Genomic DNA, 19,397 nt, shown 5'->3' on the forward strand with positions numbered 1-19,397 from the left:
CGGAGTAATCGGAAGTGATTTATCAAAAGAAAAAATACTCCGTAAAAGGAGTTCGGCGCATGCGCAGTTAATCAAAATATCCCATTTTTACGTGAAAACAGGGCACTCAGGAAAATTGATCGTGCAAAGCGGATTATTCATATGCAGGTCTGAAAATACGTTTAAATGCTTTATAAGACATGTTTCAACAGAATGTATTTGGCAAAAATATACGTTCGTTGGGCAAATCAAATTTTATTTGATGTCAAAGTTGGTCAATTCTGTTTCCGATGACGAAGCCAATAAAGGGAATAAATTAATGTTTTTTTCATGATTTCACTATTATTAAAGATAATTTATGTGCAAGGATGTGAAGTACACTATTACTGTTAGTTTTTTATCCCGTTTGTTGTCATTACACCGTTCTTTTGATCACGCGCTGACTCGCCAAGTCGGCACTTTTGTCGTATTTCAAAAAAAACATCATCTATATTAAAGGCTTGAATACTTACATTAGTGCAACATTTTATTTTCAATTTCCATACTTCCAAGTCTTAATTTGAAGCTTGATTTTCTTATCTTATAAGTCCTGGTCGACCACGTATGAGTTTGAATATTTGTATGTATTTTTCCTGTTGTTTACCGAAACATTTCCACATTTTTTTTAGGTATAATTTTAAGATTAATCATTTCTGAATCGTTTCCATATTTTTTTTCACGCTTCTGAAGGATTTTAATCTATTTTTCAATCACGTTTTTACGGGAAAGGGAGGCAACTCTCCATTATTTACATTAGCTACAAAACGGAAGTTGAGAAAATCGCAATGCATGACGGTGCCAAATACTCCGTTTTCGGAGTTTACTCCTTTTTCGGAGTCCGCCCAGACTGCTTAATGACCGACAGTACAGATAAACATATACAGTGTATAATACCATCATGTTGTAACATATTCTTGAACATCTTCTTGTGCATGTACTATTACATATGTACATGTAATTTTTTTTCTTATAATATCTATAATATCTTACTTCTAACAAAAATTAAAACAGAAAACAAAGAGCGTTTTTCTTCTTCTCGATTTAATCGATGAGACCGAGCACACATTTGTTACGGTGTCTTTCACCATCACGGTAAAATCGTGGCCCCGCGATCACCGTCGCGGGAAAATACGGGATCCGCGTTGGCCGTAGTGTGTTACATGTACCATTTACTATTACATGTGTCTGTTAATTTCTCTTGCACAAAACGGGACCAGGAGTAAATTCTGAATGGCTACGTTCGTTGCCTGTTACAGCTTACACTCTACGTTAAATCTGTAAATTCAACTGTGTAAGACATAAGAGAAAGGGCAATGCCAACAACAATAACCGACATATACATACCATTCATTCTTTATTCACGTTACAGCCCATCAGTATTCACGTACATGTAAATATGATACGGATTCCAAACATATAAACGAACAGAACAGGGCAATACATTGCATGGGCTATATAACATGTCAACTTAACAATTCGTAAACCTAAACTTTCCCCGATGCTATTAAGTATACACTTTTCAAGATTTACTAACCATTAAGGGTTTTTAAAAAAAAGTTTTGTTTTATACACATTTTTTAACAAAAGAAAGATGGCATACATGTAAAATTAAAGATAAAAATGAATTTATTGGTCTAGTTATGTAAAGTTGTTGTGTATAGGTGAAGGACATGGGTATCATCATAATGATTATTTTATAAAGATTTGGTACAAAAGATAATAACATATTGCAATCTTTTATGAAAATACGGGATCCGCGTTGGTCGTAGTGTGTTACATGTACCATTTACTATTACATGTACATGTGTCTGTTAATTTCTCTTGCAGAAAACGGGACCAGGAGTAATTTCTGGATGAATGGATACGTTCGTGGCCTGTTAAATTAAAATGTGTGCGACACATGTATAAAAATAAAATTGAATTTATTGGTCTAGTTATGTAAAGTTGTTGTGTATGAATGAAGAACATTAGTAAAATCATAATGCATATTACATGTATTATTATAGAGACTATGTACAAAAGATAATAACATAATGCAATCTTATGAGATCTATACAGTTTTAATCAAGAAGTCTTAGGTTGTAGTCCTAACGCGTATGAATACACCCGTGAATCAACACTGTATCCCGACTTTGCATAATCTGAAACAAATCAATCAAAGATTAAAGAGGCTTAATGGTCAACGAATTAACAATGTTAACAAACAGATCTACCTGAAAATTTGAAGAATGATTTTATGACCATACACAATAATTTGATAAAGAAAAATATAAATATTATAGCTTTAAAATCTGAATATTTTCCTATATCTGTATACATAACTCTTCATTTTAAGGAGATTAATACAGTCTAAAAATGGCCACTACCGTCTTGCCCTCTTAACTGCTTAAGTTTACAAGTAAATTCAAACTCATTACATATTGGCTGCATGGAATCTCTTTTTAAAAGATATGAATTTGGTGGAATTTTCTGACAATTGAAATAGTCATTATAATGATAAAATTTAAAAAAAAATGCAGTAGTAAAAGTGATAATTATAATACAGCAAAGCAGACCAGACTAGTAAGTAAAATGTTGACCATGCAAAACAAAATATACCACCAAGTGGCAATACTAGTATTGACAAGATTTACTTGTACATCCCAATGTGCTGAGTGGACCAACAGAAGTGGTACACTATGTTTCCTCTATCAGGTACATATACTTGTATATCAATAAAACCTTGACCCTTGACTTTGTGATCTTAAAATGAGACATCTACTTCTAAGGGGCATTAAGTTTAAGGTTGAGTCATCTATTGGTGTAATGGTCAATTTCAAAGATAGTGTAACCTTTGACCTTAAAGTTTGCAAACTCAAAATCAATAAAAGGGCCATCTATTTTTGAGGGGGAGGGGCACCTGCGCATTAATGTTTAAGTATGTACAGCGAATGTTTTTTTAAGGTATTGATCTGACAACCTAGCAGTTATGATAAGAGTTACTTTAACCTTGACCTAAAGTCCCTTTAATAAAGGTCATCTTGTTCATAGGAAGCACCTGTTTAAATACTGTCCAACAAAGTACATCTTTATGTAAAATACTGATTAAAAAACCACAAACCAAACACAAAAAAAATAGCATGCATCTTAGATTAAGTTGGGAGCCATAAAAAATCAATTTGAGTTAACTGAACTCTCTACCATTCTAATTAATGAAGTATCCTGATTAACAATGTAAATAGTTTTTTCTTTGTCCTTGCTATTGGCTAATTTTGGTTTGTTTTGTCAAATAGAGGATATGTATATCAGGTTCTATAAGAATGAAAAGCGCTGAGTTAAGCTTACCATCCAGTCGTTGTAGGAGGTCGTCCACAGGAATTAATACCACTTCTATAAACTCTGGATAGAAACAAAATAATGGCATGAAAGTGATAGTTTGGAAATCAGATTGCCGATTATAAGAAAATTTATTTTGCTTATTAGAAAAAAAAGTGTCTAAGTAGAGAGAGAGAGAGAGAGAGAGAGAGAGAGAGAGAGAGAGAGAGAGAGAGAGAGAGAGAGGGGTATAGAAAATATCTTTGTTTTACCAGAGAAAAAATATGGCTTAGCGATGAGAGAGAGATGATAGATTAGATAAACAAAATACATTTTGACAAATAAATGTAGAGGATACATGAAAGTGTGAGAAAAATCATATGTTCTAGCTAAGTCTCAAAGTGTCTATGAATTCACTTCACAACAAAACAAATGATTAAAGATATACTTTAGAGGGGCATAATATCATTCACGTGCCTGTCACACCATCTACAACTTCTCTCAAGTCAGTACACTTCTTCAAATGTATAGACGGTGAAGGATTTTAACAAGCATAAATCAGGTAAAATACTTTACATGGCCATCTTACCTGATTCTTCTGTAAGTCGTGATGGTAAGATGAAACAGAAAAATAAATGCTTTTCAAAAATCAATAAAACACAGGAATGTGTAGTATATTTTCATACATGTAGTTTGTACAATTTTATTTTAGAATAGAGAGGGACAGATGTTTGATTTATTTTTTTCAGCTACAGAAATCAAGGGCGAAAGGTAAATGATGGATTGACAAAAAAATATCTCACCAGTCTTCTGCTGTGGGTTTTGATTTTTCTCATCATTGCCATCAATCTGAATAATAAACAAAAAAACCCATATTTTCAATTCTTATAAAAAGCCATAAACTGATCAAGTCTCATCATATCCATCATATTAAGTCTCATAACAAAATTAACGTATACTGGACTCATCATTGCCATCAATGAATATAAATGTACATGTAATAGATCAAAAAACATACAACATACTCAAGTAGCAACAATGCCATTTGTTATGTTTGCATGAAGTGATATGTACATGCAGGTGTATATTGATTAATAAGAAGTTTTAAAAAGAGCAAGAGTTAGAAACTGTGCGTATAACATACTGTTGAGGAGAGGTATTTTAATTTCTGACATGTTTTTACAGGGTACACGTATTAATATTTCACATGGAGATTCAACTTAAGGAATCTCGTCAGTCACAAATTAACCATCAGATCTACTCGAAATTTACTTGAAATTTTAAGATTTCTAGCCATAAACCATAATAAACTAAAAAAAAAACCTACATATTTTACTTTTTGTATTATGAGTATTTTCCTTTATTTTTATATAGAACTCTTCTTTTCTACAGAAAGTCTGTACATATTCTAAAAATGGCTATACTGACCATCAAGCCCTCTTAATAGGTTGATCAAGCTCTAAGTGTAATTATAGCTGCTGTTTTTGTGATTAATTTACATTTGTTAAAGCCTTATTTACTTATTCCAGTAACTGTGATATTGTTTAGACTTTTCTACTAAAATCTTATGAAATATACTGCAGTATTGGTTGCTTGAAGACAAAAATTCACTGGCTTTTCCACAAAATGGTGTCCAAGGGAAATAACTCTGAGAGAAATATGTTACATCAAAACTATCTAATGTATATGTACATTTGGACTCACCTCAATCTAATTAGAATTAAAACTTTGATCCCCTCCGTTGTGTAGTGATCTTACTGGAGCGGATCAAAGATCTAGTTTTAATGACCTTGGACTCACCTCCACTGTGACTAGCTGTACTGTTGTGTTCCCAAGGCCAGGGTCAAAACACAGAGCTGTAACCAGACAAACAAAACAGTCCTCATTCCTTTTCTGAACAAAGATCATGGCTGTCTCAATGTTCTGTCTTCTATCAGTCCAAATCAACTTTTACAGAAAACACATCAAATTCAGATCAGGATGATGTAATAGCTGATGAAATACGCAAATATAAGAGTATAATTATATTACAAGAAAAATCATAATGTATTTACCTTTTTTCTTTACTCATACACAGCTGTCTCAAGTTTTGTTTTGCCTTAGTTAATTTCAGGTTTTTTTTTTTTTTTACATAAATCCCATCACCTGTAGTTCATAAGTATTTATTGACTGGTCTATAACCATCACTCTCATGTCAAAATCTGAACTCTTATGCATAATTCATCAGATATACATATAGAAAGCTGATTCGGAGCAATAAAAACCAAACAAATATCAAATAAATACATGTCAAACCATTTTAACAAGGCCTTGGACTTTCAGTAACAAGTTAACAAGGCCTTGGACTTTCAGTAACAAGTTAAAAATGAAGCTGTTTTCAAGCGAAATATACATCGATTGAATAGTCTTAGCTCAAAATCCAGACAAATCTTGTTGATTTCTAAGAGCCATGGCTGAGTGGCTAGCAACAATATATAGACAGGTCTACGTCACAATGCTGTTGACACAACTACCCAAAAGTCCAAGCTCTTGTTAAAATGATTCTAATTTTCAATAACATGTAATAACTATTCTCACTATATTTCAGGCTTCCATTTAGATTGTTACCTGCTGTATTTCTCATACTTATAACTTTCCCACACTAACTTACCTGGGGTGACATGTTTGACTGAGGCTGTGTACCCTGTTTCTTCGTAAAGCTCTCGGACGGCCGCGGTTTCAGGAGATTCACCAGCATCCACTAGGCCTGCAACAAAAAGTCAGATATCTGGTAGTTCACTTATCATGGTTTAAAGTGCTTTAAAAATAAACAGGAGTTATGATTAAGCATACAGCCCCCCCCCCCCCCCTCAAAAAAAAAATGAGAAAAACAAACACCCCAAAAACAAACATATAAAAAAACAAGAGGCCAACTGGCCTTAACGGTCACCTGAGTAGCATATATCCCATACACAATCTTGTCATGGAGTCTCATATATGGGTCATTCTAAAAAAAGGTGGATTTTTTCAAGTACCACTTGTTTAAAAACAAAGTATTTACAACCAGATTGAATTTATCATAGTTTGTATCGGGCATATCATGATGTTTGTTTGCTAAAATATGCCAACAGTACATCAAGTGAAAATCTATAAAAATATGATATTTACAACCACATGAAAAGAAAACAGTCTTTGGTGTAACGCATAAGAAATATTCATAAATTTCATTAAATCTTATTGTTCATGCATTTGGTTTGGTGTTAAAGTTAAATTTTTTGAAGTTTTTCTTGAACTTAATCATAAAACAAGAATTTAATAATGTATTTTCCTTAATTTTTCATATTTGGTTTGTGAATGAGAAATATGCATCTATCTCATGACATTGTATAGCGCACTGAAAACTTCTTCTCCATTTAATGTCTGATATTTTTTGGGAGACACTTGTAAGTGACATGAAAAATAATCTTAAGTGAAAAAACCTCAATATTTCTTGAAAAATCTTTGAAAATAAAAACAAAATAAGGGATGTTACACTAAGGACAATTATTGTTAGTCCAAATGTTATACCAAGGACAACCTTTATTTAAACACAAAAATATCAGATTTCAAAATAGAGACAACTGAATGTTTTCATAGCTATAACTTATGAATGCATATATTTAACAGTAATCATTATCAATGTGCATAATAGTGCCCCTAAAGTCAAATTATTTACACAATTTAGTTCCAGTATGTTTCACCAAGGACACTTATGCTACACCATGGACTTCGTCTGTTATAAGAATCAAAGTTTTAAATAATATTTCAATTTGTTTTGAAAGCTTGAATGTACCAGTATTTTAAATGAATTCAAAATTACCAAATGCACTTTTCAGCAGATATATTATACATGTTACTGTTATTCTCTACAAGTTCAGGCTTAAAATTTAAGTTTGTTATACAAAAGACACAACATGTTACACCATGGACACCATTTTATCTAGTTGATGAATAATTTTAATATTTTATTATACTACATTGCATAATCTGTCATAAAATGTATTTATACAATACTAGTTTTATTAATTTTTCTATCAGAAATACATGCATGGGAATTAAAATACTTTTTGTGTAACATTAAAAGTCCTTGGTAACACATTTTGTTTAAAGTCAAATAATATTTTTTTAAGGGAAAATTTGGCTTAAGCTGTAAGTCCAATATCAAATTCAATATTAATTATACTTGAATTGCTAAATTTGGTTTGATTTGACAATGCTGAATTTTTTTTAAATGAATATTTTAGGTCATATGTCCTTGGTGTTAATTATATGTGTCTTTGGGGTAACAAAATATTGCATGATTGAGAAATAATCTAGATCTACAGCAAACAGATGCATCAACATTATATTTAAGCATAAACTAACAAATGTGATACATTGTGATATATTTATTGAATAATTTCATCATATCTTTCCCAAAAAAATAAATTATGTAAATTATAGTCTCTGGGATAACAGTGATAGTCTATGGTGTAACTTTTTGTTCTTGTTACACCAAGGACTGTTACACAAAGGACATATTTATGAATTAACTTGTCTCTGCTTAATAATTACTGCTCCCTCAGAGTAAAAGAGCATATTATCTGCTACAACAACACTTAGCAATAGTTTGTCTGTTTTCCAGAGTGTCTAAATATTTCTTTTTCCTAAGTATTTCCTGTTAGCCCAAAGACAATATAAAAAGTTACACATTTATTTCTACTTACTTATCATTAAAAAAATTGAGTAAATTTCATCTTCAGCTATTTTGTTTTCTATCATTGTTTATAGCTATACGATGGGAATAAGGAGGCATCAATTATCTTTCAAATTACTAAGAATAACAACTCTTACACACCAATATTTTGTTTCGTTACACCATGGACATAAAAACATGTAACAGACAAACTTGATCTCGCTGAAAAATATTGTTCATATATTTTCTTCGTCTTTTTGTTTGAGAGAGGTATTTTACTTACCTTTTATCTCTTGACCCTATTATTTTAATAAAAAATGGTCTTACTACCTTACAAAACCTATTTAAAGTCGCAAACTCTGAGTGGGAACAGTCAAATAATGTGAAAAAATCAACTTATAAACTTTCTAAATTTTTAAGATTTTGTTAGAATTAACTGTTTATGTGCCAATATGTATGCTAATATATATCCAAAGGTAGCACAAAAGTGAAACTTGGCAAAAATCAAGGATTATACTTTCTAGTGCCCTTGAACAACCCAAAACCACCTTTTTGGAGAATGACTCATATGCATCTAATTAATTAGGTTTTATACTGGAGTAGAACAATTATAAACTTGTAATGACAACCACATTTCAAAAAGAACTGTGAAAGCTATAATTTTGGTGAAAAACTAAAAGATCTGGTCTACAAAATCATGATATCATGATTTCAGTTTTCCTTTCAGGTGTGTGGGAGTAAAGAAGATAAATTTTTAACGTTATATGCATTAACATCTATACATCCATTTTGGCCCTGCCCTAGAGTCAAAACCCATCCTTGAGGGGACATGAAAATTAAAATTTCAGTAGAGGACTTCCTAGTTAACATAATTATTAGTCAGTTTTTTATATAGCTGAGTAAGAAAAGAGAAGAAGATTTTTAAACATTATATGCATTAACACTATATTGCCATATTGCCCCCCCCCCCCCCCCCCCAACAGCACCTAATAAAGGGGTCATGAATTTCACAATTTTGGTAGAGGACCTCATGGACATCATTACCATGCATTTAGTTTTTAACAAATATATATGATAGTAGAGAAGAAGATTTTCTAAGATTTAATACATTTTTATTATTTGGCCATATTGGCCCCACCCTAGAGCCTGAACCCCTGTCCCAGGGGTCATGAATTTCACAATTACGGTAGAGGGCTTCATGGACATCATAACCATGCATTTAGTTTTTAATAAATATATATGGGAGTAGAGAAGATTTTTTAACATTTAATACATTTTCACTATTTGGCCATTGGCCCCACCCTTAAGCCTGAACCCCTGACCCAGGGGTCATGAATTTCACAATTTTGATATAGGGCCTCATGGACATCATAATCATGCATTTAGTTTTTAACAAATATATATTGGAGTAGAGAAGAAGATTTTCTAAGATTTAATACATTTTCACTATTTGGCCATATTGGCCCCACCCTAGAGCATGAACCCCTGACCTAGGGGTCATGAATTTCACAATTTAGGTAGAGGGCTTCATGGACATCATAATCATGCATTTAGATTTTTAAAAATATATATGGGAGTAGAGAAGAAGATTTTCTCTAAGATTTAATACATTTTTACTATATGGCCATATTGGCCCCACCCTAGAGCCTGAACCCCTGACCCAGGGGTCATGAATTTCACAATTTTGGTTGAGGGCTTTATGGACGTCATTATCATGCATTTATAATTTAACAAATATATATGATAGTAGAGAAGAAGATTTTCTAAGATTTAATACATTTTCACTATTTGGCCATATTGGCCCCACCCTAGAGCATGAACCCCTGACCCAGGGGTCATGAATTTCACAATTTAGGTAGAGGGCTTCATGGACATTATAATCATGCATTTAGTTTTTTAAAAATATATATGGTAGTAGAGAAGAAGATTTTCTAAGATTTAATACATTTTTACTATATGGCCATATTGGCCCCACCCTAGAGCCAGAACCCCTGACCCAGGGGTCATGAATTTCACAATTTTGGTAGAAGACTTCATGGACATCATAACCATGCAACCAGTTTTTTCCTCACATGCGTGGGAGTAGAGAAGAAGATTTTTGAAAATTTGGCTTTTTTTGCATATTTTGCCCCGCCCGTGGCACCCCATGGGTGGTAGAGCCATGAATTTCACAATTTAGATTCTTCTTACCATAAAGATGCTTCACACCAAAAATGGTAATGATTGGCCAGGTAGTTTTCAAGAAGAAGTTAAAAATGTAAAATTGTTAACGCACGACGACGGACGAAGACCAATTGCAATAGGTCACCTGAGTGACTCAGGTGACCTAAAAAAAAACAACAAAAACAACCAAAAAATAATGTACAAAACAAAACAACAAAAATCACCGTAGAAAAGAAAGAACAACCCCCTTTCCCCTTAACAAAAAGAATCAACAACTCAAAAGCATTAAACAAACTAATAAAGTATACACAATAACAGATGACAGGATCATGTAGACGCACCAGCAGGAAATTCCACGGTGCAGCATTTCATCGGCGGTCGATATTGGAGGACCAGCACGATACAGTCAAACTTCAGCATCCGCTTCAGGATTGCGATGATACCAACAGCTGTCAGATAAATAACAAGTGCACTGTCTGTTGTTAATGAAGGTATCACCCTAAACTATATTTTGACCTCACTTAAAAATTTATTAATAAAGTTTACTGTGATTATATAAATATCTACCCACCATCGGCTGAATCTGTTTGTCGCGTTGTCCGCTTCACACACTCCCACTGTCTTTGTATAGAGCAGAACAATTAAAATACCTATTACATGTATAATTTTTCTGACAGTATTAGTGATTTTTTAAAGTTTATTATCAATTAAATGAAATTTATACAAACAATGATTTTTTAAATGGCTTTAAAGAGACATGGTCATGATTTTGATTTAATTTCATTTTTTCTGTTTTTTTAATGTTTACAATGATTCAGCAAAGTCAATCAAATTGTTTGACAGGCGTGGAGGTTATAAGTGAGACACGGAATTTTTTGTTATGTAAGCAAAGCTCAGGTCATGTTTTTTTAGTGCATACATTTTTCAAAATATGACAAAGAAAATTCCAGTTTTAAACGACCAAAAATGAATAAGACAAACAATAGGTTTATTTATGTGCAAAATAAATTAGCAGATAGAAAATCAGCTTGAAAAAGAACTTTACTGATATATTGAACCAATGTAAACAAAAACATTGGCACGAGCCTTGTGAGCTTGACAAAGTATTGTGAGCCCTGTATCTTGCATATAAATCTACGACTGACACTCAAATTTTGCTTGATCGTTAGAAATGCATTACTAAAACATTGTAAACAATTAAACAAAAAATAAAGTTCGAACCAAATTCTTACAATGTCCTTTAAACTGTGACTTTCCAAAAAAATCTCAAAATCTTGCATATAAATACAATAAATACAAGTAGATAACTCTTTTTTATATTGTTTGTTAGATGTGAGGTTTATACAGATCATTGATATAACATACCTTTCTCTTCCTGTAGGATCTGTGTAGGTGATATTATTCAAGGAAAGCCACTTTCCTCTTGCAACTTCCTAAAGAAAATTTAAACAAAAACGATAAGTAAACTAGAATAAATTAGCAACAACAGTGACTATAAACAAAGAAAATCATATCATTGACTTGCATCAAATATCAAAGTATATGCAATCACATGGGTATTTTGAATAAAAGAAGTTAAACATTTGAATAAGCATTTTAAAGAATTAATTCCTTTTTAGCTACCTGTAAATAAACAATAATTTAAAAAAAACACCCAATCAAATCAATAATATTTGAATTCACGACTGTGTACAAAATCGGAGAGAACTACATTAATGATTATTGCAGCTATTACGACCCCTTGAGGCTTTTGAAGTTTAAAATGCAAATAATTTTAAATTAAAGAGCAGACCTCTTCTTTCACAAATTTGGCAGCGTTTGGAGAAGCCATGGTATAGAATGCTTGTATTAATTTTACTCTCCGTAATGAAGTTGTTCTCTGTTGTAAACGCAGAACGGAACTAAAAGTACAAAAACACATTGACGATAGAAACGTCTCTGCCTTGTACTTTCACTTTTAAAATGAAATTTCGAGCCCGATCGTTATGCTGTATTTGAACACATCATTTGCTTCTATTGTAATATATTCATTTTAATAATGATTAACTTCTTTAGAGGGATTGATGGTCGTGGCCTTGGACTGTATTAATTTTCTTTACAAGAAGAGCTCCATAAAAAGAATATTAGGAAAAGAATGCAGGAAAATACCCAAATTTAAAAGCTAAAATATTTGGATTTGTTCCTATTTTATATTATAGTTTATAGCTCAGTCTTAAAAATTTAGGAAGCTCTGATGGTTGATTTATTAACCAGCCTCCTTAATCAAACTAACTTGATGTATAGGCTTGTTAATCGACGATTTTCAATTTTAAAATATGCTACACAGCCATATATTTATTTTAGGTTTAAAATTGTAGGTCATAGTACGTCATAATCGGTGTATAACAGCATGTGGTTTTAATCATAAAAAGAAAATAACATGGTAAAAACTTATTGAATTTAACAAATTGTCATTATGCAGCATTGATAGATTTCAGTTTTAAATAATAGATTTGTAAATACATGTAGGATAATAAAGGTATTTAATATTGCCTCCTATGATAATAAAGGTCCTCCTCATTGGCCCTCTCACAATATACCTTGATCTAGACTTCTTGGGTTTTTTTCATTTAAACATTAGTCGGAAATAAAAGATATAAAATCATAAAAATACATTGTCTCTCCAATGTCCTTACATTATGAAATTAAGTCTTTTATTGTTTATCGCAGAATTTTTTTAAAATACATTTTTCAGTGTCTTTGTCCAATAAATTCAAATGACGTATTCTTGGGGCGCAAACGGGGTTTGCATTATCTAATATTTAATCGTACAATTGCTGAAAATAATATAAATATAATTAATAAGGAATCATTCTTTGATTATTGTGAAAAGATCAAATAGGGTCAGGGTGATCAAATTTTATAAAGAGTCCTTCAACCTTTTTGTTGGATTTAATAACGCCCAGCCAAATTTATCACCTCATAATACTCAAGGAATGATTCTTTATTCTTAAAAATTGCTGTCTGGTATTCATTAACGCTGGACATCGTTCCTTGCTGGTGCTATATGGGCTAGCCGCTACAATTAATTAACTAAAATTGATGTAATAATGTTTTTGAAAAAAAATGTAACGTTTTATCCCACCCCAATGCAAAGCTCTCGGACAGTGGACAATATTCATCAAAATACTGTTAAATTAATCTTTCTTTCTTTCACGTTTAGGATTCATGAACTTTGTTTTAAAGAACATTTTAAAGTCCCCCATACTGCTTCGTGTAGATTCTATCATGTTTTTTAAATTGTAATATTTACATTCCAAATATTTTTTGCATGTAAAGTGTGTGAAAAGATACTGCAGTTATAAGACTTTAACACACACAGGGTACTCAAAGGTTAGAATGACTAGTTTTATTATGACGTCACAAACGTTGAACCCTGTAAAATGCAACGTAACAAGCGAGAATTAAAGTTCACGCTTGTGGCTGTTACAGTGGCTCTTCCATTAATTTGAACTTACCCTTAGGATAAAACAGAAATTTTGACGTAAAAATCACATTTGCAGACAAGGGAAGAAGCTAGCGCGCGTTATTCAATTTGTATGCACACACCGCTGCAGTTATGAGACTATATCTTTCAAAAAATAATGATTCAATGCTTAAATAACGCGCTAACGCGCGTTACTCAATTTGTATGCACACACCGCTGCAGTTATGAGAGTGTATACTTCAAAAAATTATGATTCATTGCTATAATAATTTAATTCTGGTTGGAACGCGGCATTTGATTGGATAGAACAATTTAGTTAAATCTGTAAAACCTGGATTTTACGTCACAAGACACGTCGCAATGCACCAACGTCAAAAAGGGACTAATCCGCTTGACGTTACGTTTAAATTTTAAACAGATTAATGTTATTTTTAAAAGTAAAACGGACTCAATTTGTACAACAAGTTACAGAAAATTAAATTAACTTTTTCCTGACTTTCCAGAAATCATGTAAGTACGAAGTTGTGAAGAAACTTGGACTAGGATTAAAACATAATCCATTCATCAACGAACTTACTATCGGAAACGAATGGGGTTGCTAATACATCCCAAACGGACATTGTCATGCTTTATCAAGCATACCCAAAGATGAATGAGGACTAGAGGACATGAAGAAAGCTCTCAAAGAGGAATACCGGATAAAACCAAACGATATCCAGGTCACTAATATTAAGTGTGAAGGACTCCGTTATATAGATACATCAGCAAGAAGGACTACAAGTGTATGTGCGATGGACATGACAGGGATTACCTCTCGGTTATATCCAAGGCATACCTCTACTCCCGGAAACATGCTGAATTCAACCCAACAGTATCCTTATTGTGGAATGATCCCATGGCATCAGAAACAATTCAAGGAATACTTAGACGAATTCCAGACAGAAGAAGACGAAGAAATATTAACAGATGAAAAAAAAAATTTACAACTCTACGATTGGCAGCGTAAAGCAGAACTCGCTCTGTTATCACAAAATAACAAACAGATCTTATGGATCTACGATCAAGAAGGAGGAAAACTGAGGAAAATCAAACTCAGATGAATATCTAAATATAGATATAATGCTATCATTCTCCTCAACGGAACGACAGCAGATATAGCCCATATCTACAAAAAGGAAAAGTATGCCATTTTTGATTACACCAGACCCTATGGCGAAGTAAATTACAACGTAATTGAAAATCTCAAAAATGGGATAATCTTCGCCAGGAAATAACAATCAAAGATAAAATACTTTCCTCCGGCCAAAGCGATGTGTCTTTCCAACAACTTACCTGATATTACCAAACTCTCCAACAACTTACCTGATATCACCAGGCTCTCCAACAACTTACCTGATATTATCAAACTCTCCAACAACTTATCTGATATTACCAGACTCTCCAACAACTTACCTGATATCATCAAACTCTCCAACAACTTACCTGATATCACCGAACTCTCCTACAACTTACCTGATATCACCAGACTCTCCAACAACTTACATGATATCACCAAACTCTCCAACAACTTACCTGATATCACCAACCTCTCCAACAACTTTCCTGATATCACCAACCTCTCCAACAACTTACCTGATATCACTAACCTCTCCAACAACTTACCTGATATCACCAAACTCTCAAGCAACTTACCTGATCACCAGACTCTCCAACAACTTACCTGATATCAACAAACTCTCCAACAACTTACCTGATATCACCAAACTCTCAAGCAACTTACCTGATATCACCAGACTCTCCAACAACTTACTTGATATCAACAAACTTACCTGATATCAACAAACTCTCCAACAACTTACCTGATATCAACAAACTCTCCAACAACTTACCTGATATCACCAAACTCTCCAACAACTTACCTGATATCAACAAACTCTCCAACAACTTACCTGATATCACCAAACTCTCCAACAATTTACCTGATATCACCAAACTCTCCAACAACTTACCTGATATCAACAAACTCTCCAACAACTTACCTGATATCACCAAACTCTCCAACAACTTACCTGATCACCAGACTCTCCAACAACTTACCTGATATCAACAAACTCTCCATCAACTTACCTGATATCACCAAACTCTCAAGCAACTTACCTGGTATCACCAGACTCTCCAACAACTTACTTGATATCAACAAACTTACCTGATATCAACAAACTCTCCAACAACTTACCTGATATCACCAACCTCTCCAACAACTTACCTGATATCACCACACTGTCCAACAACTTACCTGATATCACTAACCTCTCCAACAACTTACCTGATATCACTAATCTCTCCAACAACTTACCTGATATCACCAAACTCTCCAACAACTTACCTGATATCACCAAACTCTCCAACAACTTACCTGATATCACCAGTCTCTCCAAGAACTTACCTGATATCACCAGACTCTCCAACAACTTACCTGATATCACCAAACTCTCAAGCAACTTACCTGATATCACCAGACTCTCCAACAACTTACCTGATATCACCAGACTCTCCAAGAACTTACCTGATATCACCAGACTCTCCAAGAACTTACCTGATATCACCAGACTCTCCAACAACTTACCTGATATCACCAAACTCTCAAGCAACTTACCTGATATCACCAGACTCTCCAAGAACTTACCTGATATCATCAAACTCTCCAAGAACTTACCTGATATCACCAGACTCTCCAACAACTTACCTGATATCACCAGACTCTCCAAGGACCGATGGCATATCCTGACCTTTAACAAGGAAGGACAATTGAGGAAATATACTAATGATGTATTTTTTTAATAAAAAAATGAAAACAAACACAAGTTTTATTTGTCGATACATATATTCTGGTATAAACAAGTCACAATATGCCAGATTATTGGATTATAAAGCGTAAATTGCCCCAACCCAGGTTATACTCGTATAACTTGGGTATACATTGAGTTCATTTCTTAAATATATATGTAATACAGCAACAACTTTTGGGTTTCTAACCACATGGATGATTTTCCCGCCGCTTTGGAAGCCATCAGTAGGGGACGTCCATGTTGCTTATACATGTGTGTCCTGGCATTCCTTGTACCATGCATGCTAAGGTTTGGCGTGGCTTCTATGAAGATAAACATCTTTGATTCTTTCGAATATTCTGTCTTTTGCTTCAGTATCATGTATCTCATACACACAGTTTATATCCTTAGCATACAAATTGTAAAATAAAATGATGATTATAGTAATTTCCTGCTTACGATTAACTTCACAGTGATTTTCAGACATATTCCTTTCTTTTGAATAAAATCAATAACATACAATTGAATTCAGTTCATCTCTAAGGAAATCCGATAACATGGGATTAACCAAGAGGAATCGTTTTGCTGATTTTTTGGAACAACTCGGTGATTATATGGAGAACTTACAGCCCCCCAAAAGTAAAGTTAATAACATTTTTTAAGCACTGTATAGTATCCTACTTGATTGTGTTGGCCCCGCCCTCCGGTAAGACCCCCTACCCTGAGGGTTGTAAAATTTTAATTTACGGTAGAGGTTAGAATCATGAAGTCAGTTTTAATTAAGTTTGAGTAGAAGTCAAGGAAAAAAGATAAACATTAACCCGTAATATATGCATCAACACGATATGATTACATGTATTTTTGCCTCGCCGCAAAGTCAAAATCCTTACCCCGAGCGACATGGAATTTAAAATTTGGTAGAGGGCTTAAGAGTCTCTCTTAGTATACCGTCAGACCATTTATTCACCTTCAGCGGAAATAAAGAGAATTTTTAACATTACAGTACGCTCTAGAGTCAAATCCCTCACCAAAAGGGGTCATGGAATTGAACATTTTAGTAGAGGATTTAGTCGTCAGATCAAACTTAGTATCAACAGAAGAAGATATTTAAACATTATATATATATATATATATATATATATATATATATATATATATATATATATATATATATATATATATATATATATATATATATATATATATATATATACACATTAACACTATATAGCATATAATCCTTGTTCTGGAATCAAAACTCTTACCAAAGAGGACATGAAATTAAAGAAGAAAACAATTGGTCAAAGGTTTCCTGTTCTACTGAACTGTAAATGCAGTTTAGCCTGCCGATGTGCAGAAGTAGAAACCACGTATTTTTTAAATTATCAAATTTTGACAATTTTAATGTAGCCCTCCCCCCTCCCCTCGGGTCCGTATGGAACATGATTATAATGGGTTTCAATCGATTAGTTCCACAAATATCCTCGAGATGACTCCAAGAATCTTGATGAGGACAGGGACGGAGACACAGCCTTAGGGCTGGATGACCACATCCTCCTGTTATATGTAGGACCGATTTCTATCCAACAAATATATAGATCCAAATTATAAATGAACTCCTTGCAGTCTGTTTAAAGTCATAAATCTATATACCACCTAAGATACAAATCATGGAAGACAAATCCAAAATAGTCACGTGACTTTCCATAATTATAGAAATTTTAAAGTAATTCTGCCATAATATATAAAGAAAAAAGGTGAAGAAACCAAACACAACCCAAAGATAACCACTGGGAAAGTAACACTGTTACAGTATTGTATTGATATTGATAAGTAGTGACGCAAACATAATTATTGACATTGTAATTAAAGACACATAAATGACAGTTGCATTGACGGTTCGAGTGTTTGACTTTTCACCAACTCGTTTTCCTCCCTTTGGATGCATTTATTCTGAAAAACGATATTTTGACATGTGTGAATGTTTTCGGTTGTATAATCATATACATTTGTTGGAAAACATTTAAAGGTATCAACCAGGTAGCAATACGCTTCGTTAATGTATTAGCATGCATGGTAAGTTGAATTGCGAATGCGTGACGTAAGTGATCCTTATCTGTTGATGTCATTATTGGAGTATTCAGGCCAGACATTTTCAAAATAAGTTTTAAAGAAATACAGTTGAAATCGTTAAAAGGGAATATATCCAAGATATCTTCATTGAACAATTATCCCTTTCCACTCGGAAAAATTCACAGGAACGAAAACAGATTCCTTACGGAGATTTATAATGGGGAAAGTTTACATCTTTTCTCCATTCGGAATACACTCGGAATACATCGCGCAATTTGTTAACGTTATCATCCGGACTTATTAATGGCTGTTGCAATGCAAAATCTCCGTAGACTTTCAATTTCGGGATGTGTAGTGGGGGCGTTTCAAAACATATAATCTGGACTTTTTTTTATATTAGTGGATGAACGTAGTTTGAGCACAAAGGTTTTTACTATTATTGAAATAGCAAGCAAAAAGTGGTGGAAGCAAAAACTTGGGACAGAGTATAACTTCAATGCGAGTCGCAAAAAACTGGCACATTTATATAGGCCCGCCTAGTTGTAAATGCATGTTGACAACATATGAACATATGATGTTGTTATACTTTCATGTTAAATACTGAAATCTGATTGGTTAAGACGCAGTTAATAATATTTACTATTACCCTCAGCGTTAGCAACGCACTTGGCAACGGATAACATTAAAAAATGTTACATGCGCGAAAATTATGCGCGTACAGTTCGCTGTAGAATTCACGTTATTCTTATATAAAAGAAGTAAAATTTTCTTAAAAATTTTAAAAAAGACATTCAGTATAACAAAATAAATAGTGCCTGTTTGGGAGGATAACAGTTGAAATTGACACTCCGAGAAAACCATT

At 33.2% G+C, this 19,397-nt stretch overlaps 1 protein-coding gene across 2 annotated transcripts; it reads right to left on the bottom strand.

Annotated features, from left to right (window-relative positions):
• Positions 1 to 1,355: 1,355 nt before the first annotated feature.
• LOC128161679 (ADP-sugar pyrophosphatase-like) lies at positions 1,356 to 12,119 on the bottom strand. Of its 2 annotated transcripts, none has more exons than XM_052825043.1 (9): positions 11,961 to 12,119; positions 11,539 to 11,601; positions 10,740 to 10,788; positions 10,510 to 10,617; positions 5,963 to 6,058; positions 5,113 to 5,168; positions 4,116 to 4,161; positions 3,343 to 3,396; positions 1,356 to 2,159 (listed from the first exon to the last, which is right to left on the bottom strand). In XM_052825043.1, the coding sequence occupies exons 1-9, from the start codon at positions 12,087 to 12,089 to the stop codon at positions 2,083 to 2,085; spliced, it is 678 nt and encodes a 225-aa protein (XP_052681003.1). In that variant the 5' UTR covers positions 12,090 to 12,119; the 3' UTR covers positions 1,356 to 2,082. The 2 variants fall into 2 exon arrangements, with proteins under 2 accessions (XP_052681003.1, XP_052681002.1); XM_052825042.1 differs by having other exon boundaries at positions 10,740 to 10,789; positions 11,534 to 11,601.
• Positions 12,120 to 19,397: the final 7,278 nt, after the last annotated feature.

Source organism: Crassostrea angulata, chromosome 8 (genome assembly GCF_025612915.1).
Source record: "Crassostrea angulata isolate pt1a10 chromosome 8, ASM2561291v2, whole genome shotgun sequence".
Lineage (NCBI taxonomy): Eukaryota > Metazoa > Mollusca > Bivalvia > Ostreida > Ostreidae > Magallana > Magallana angulata.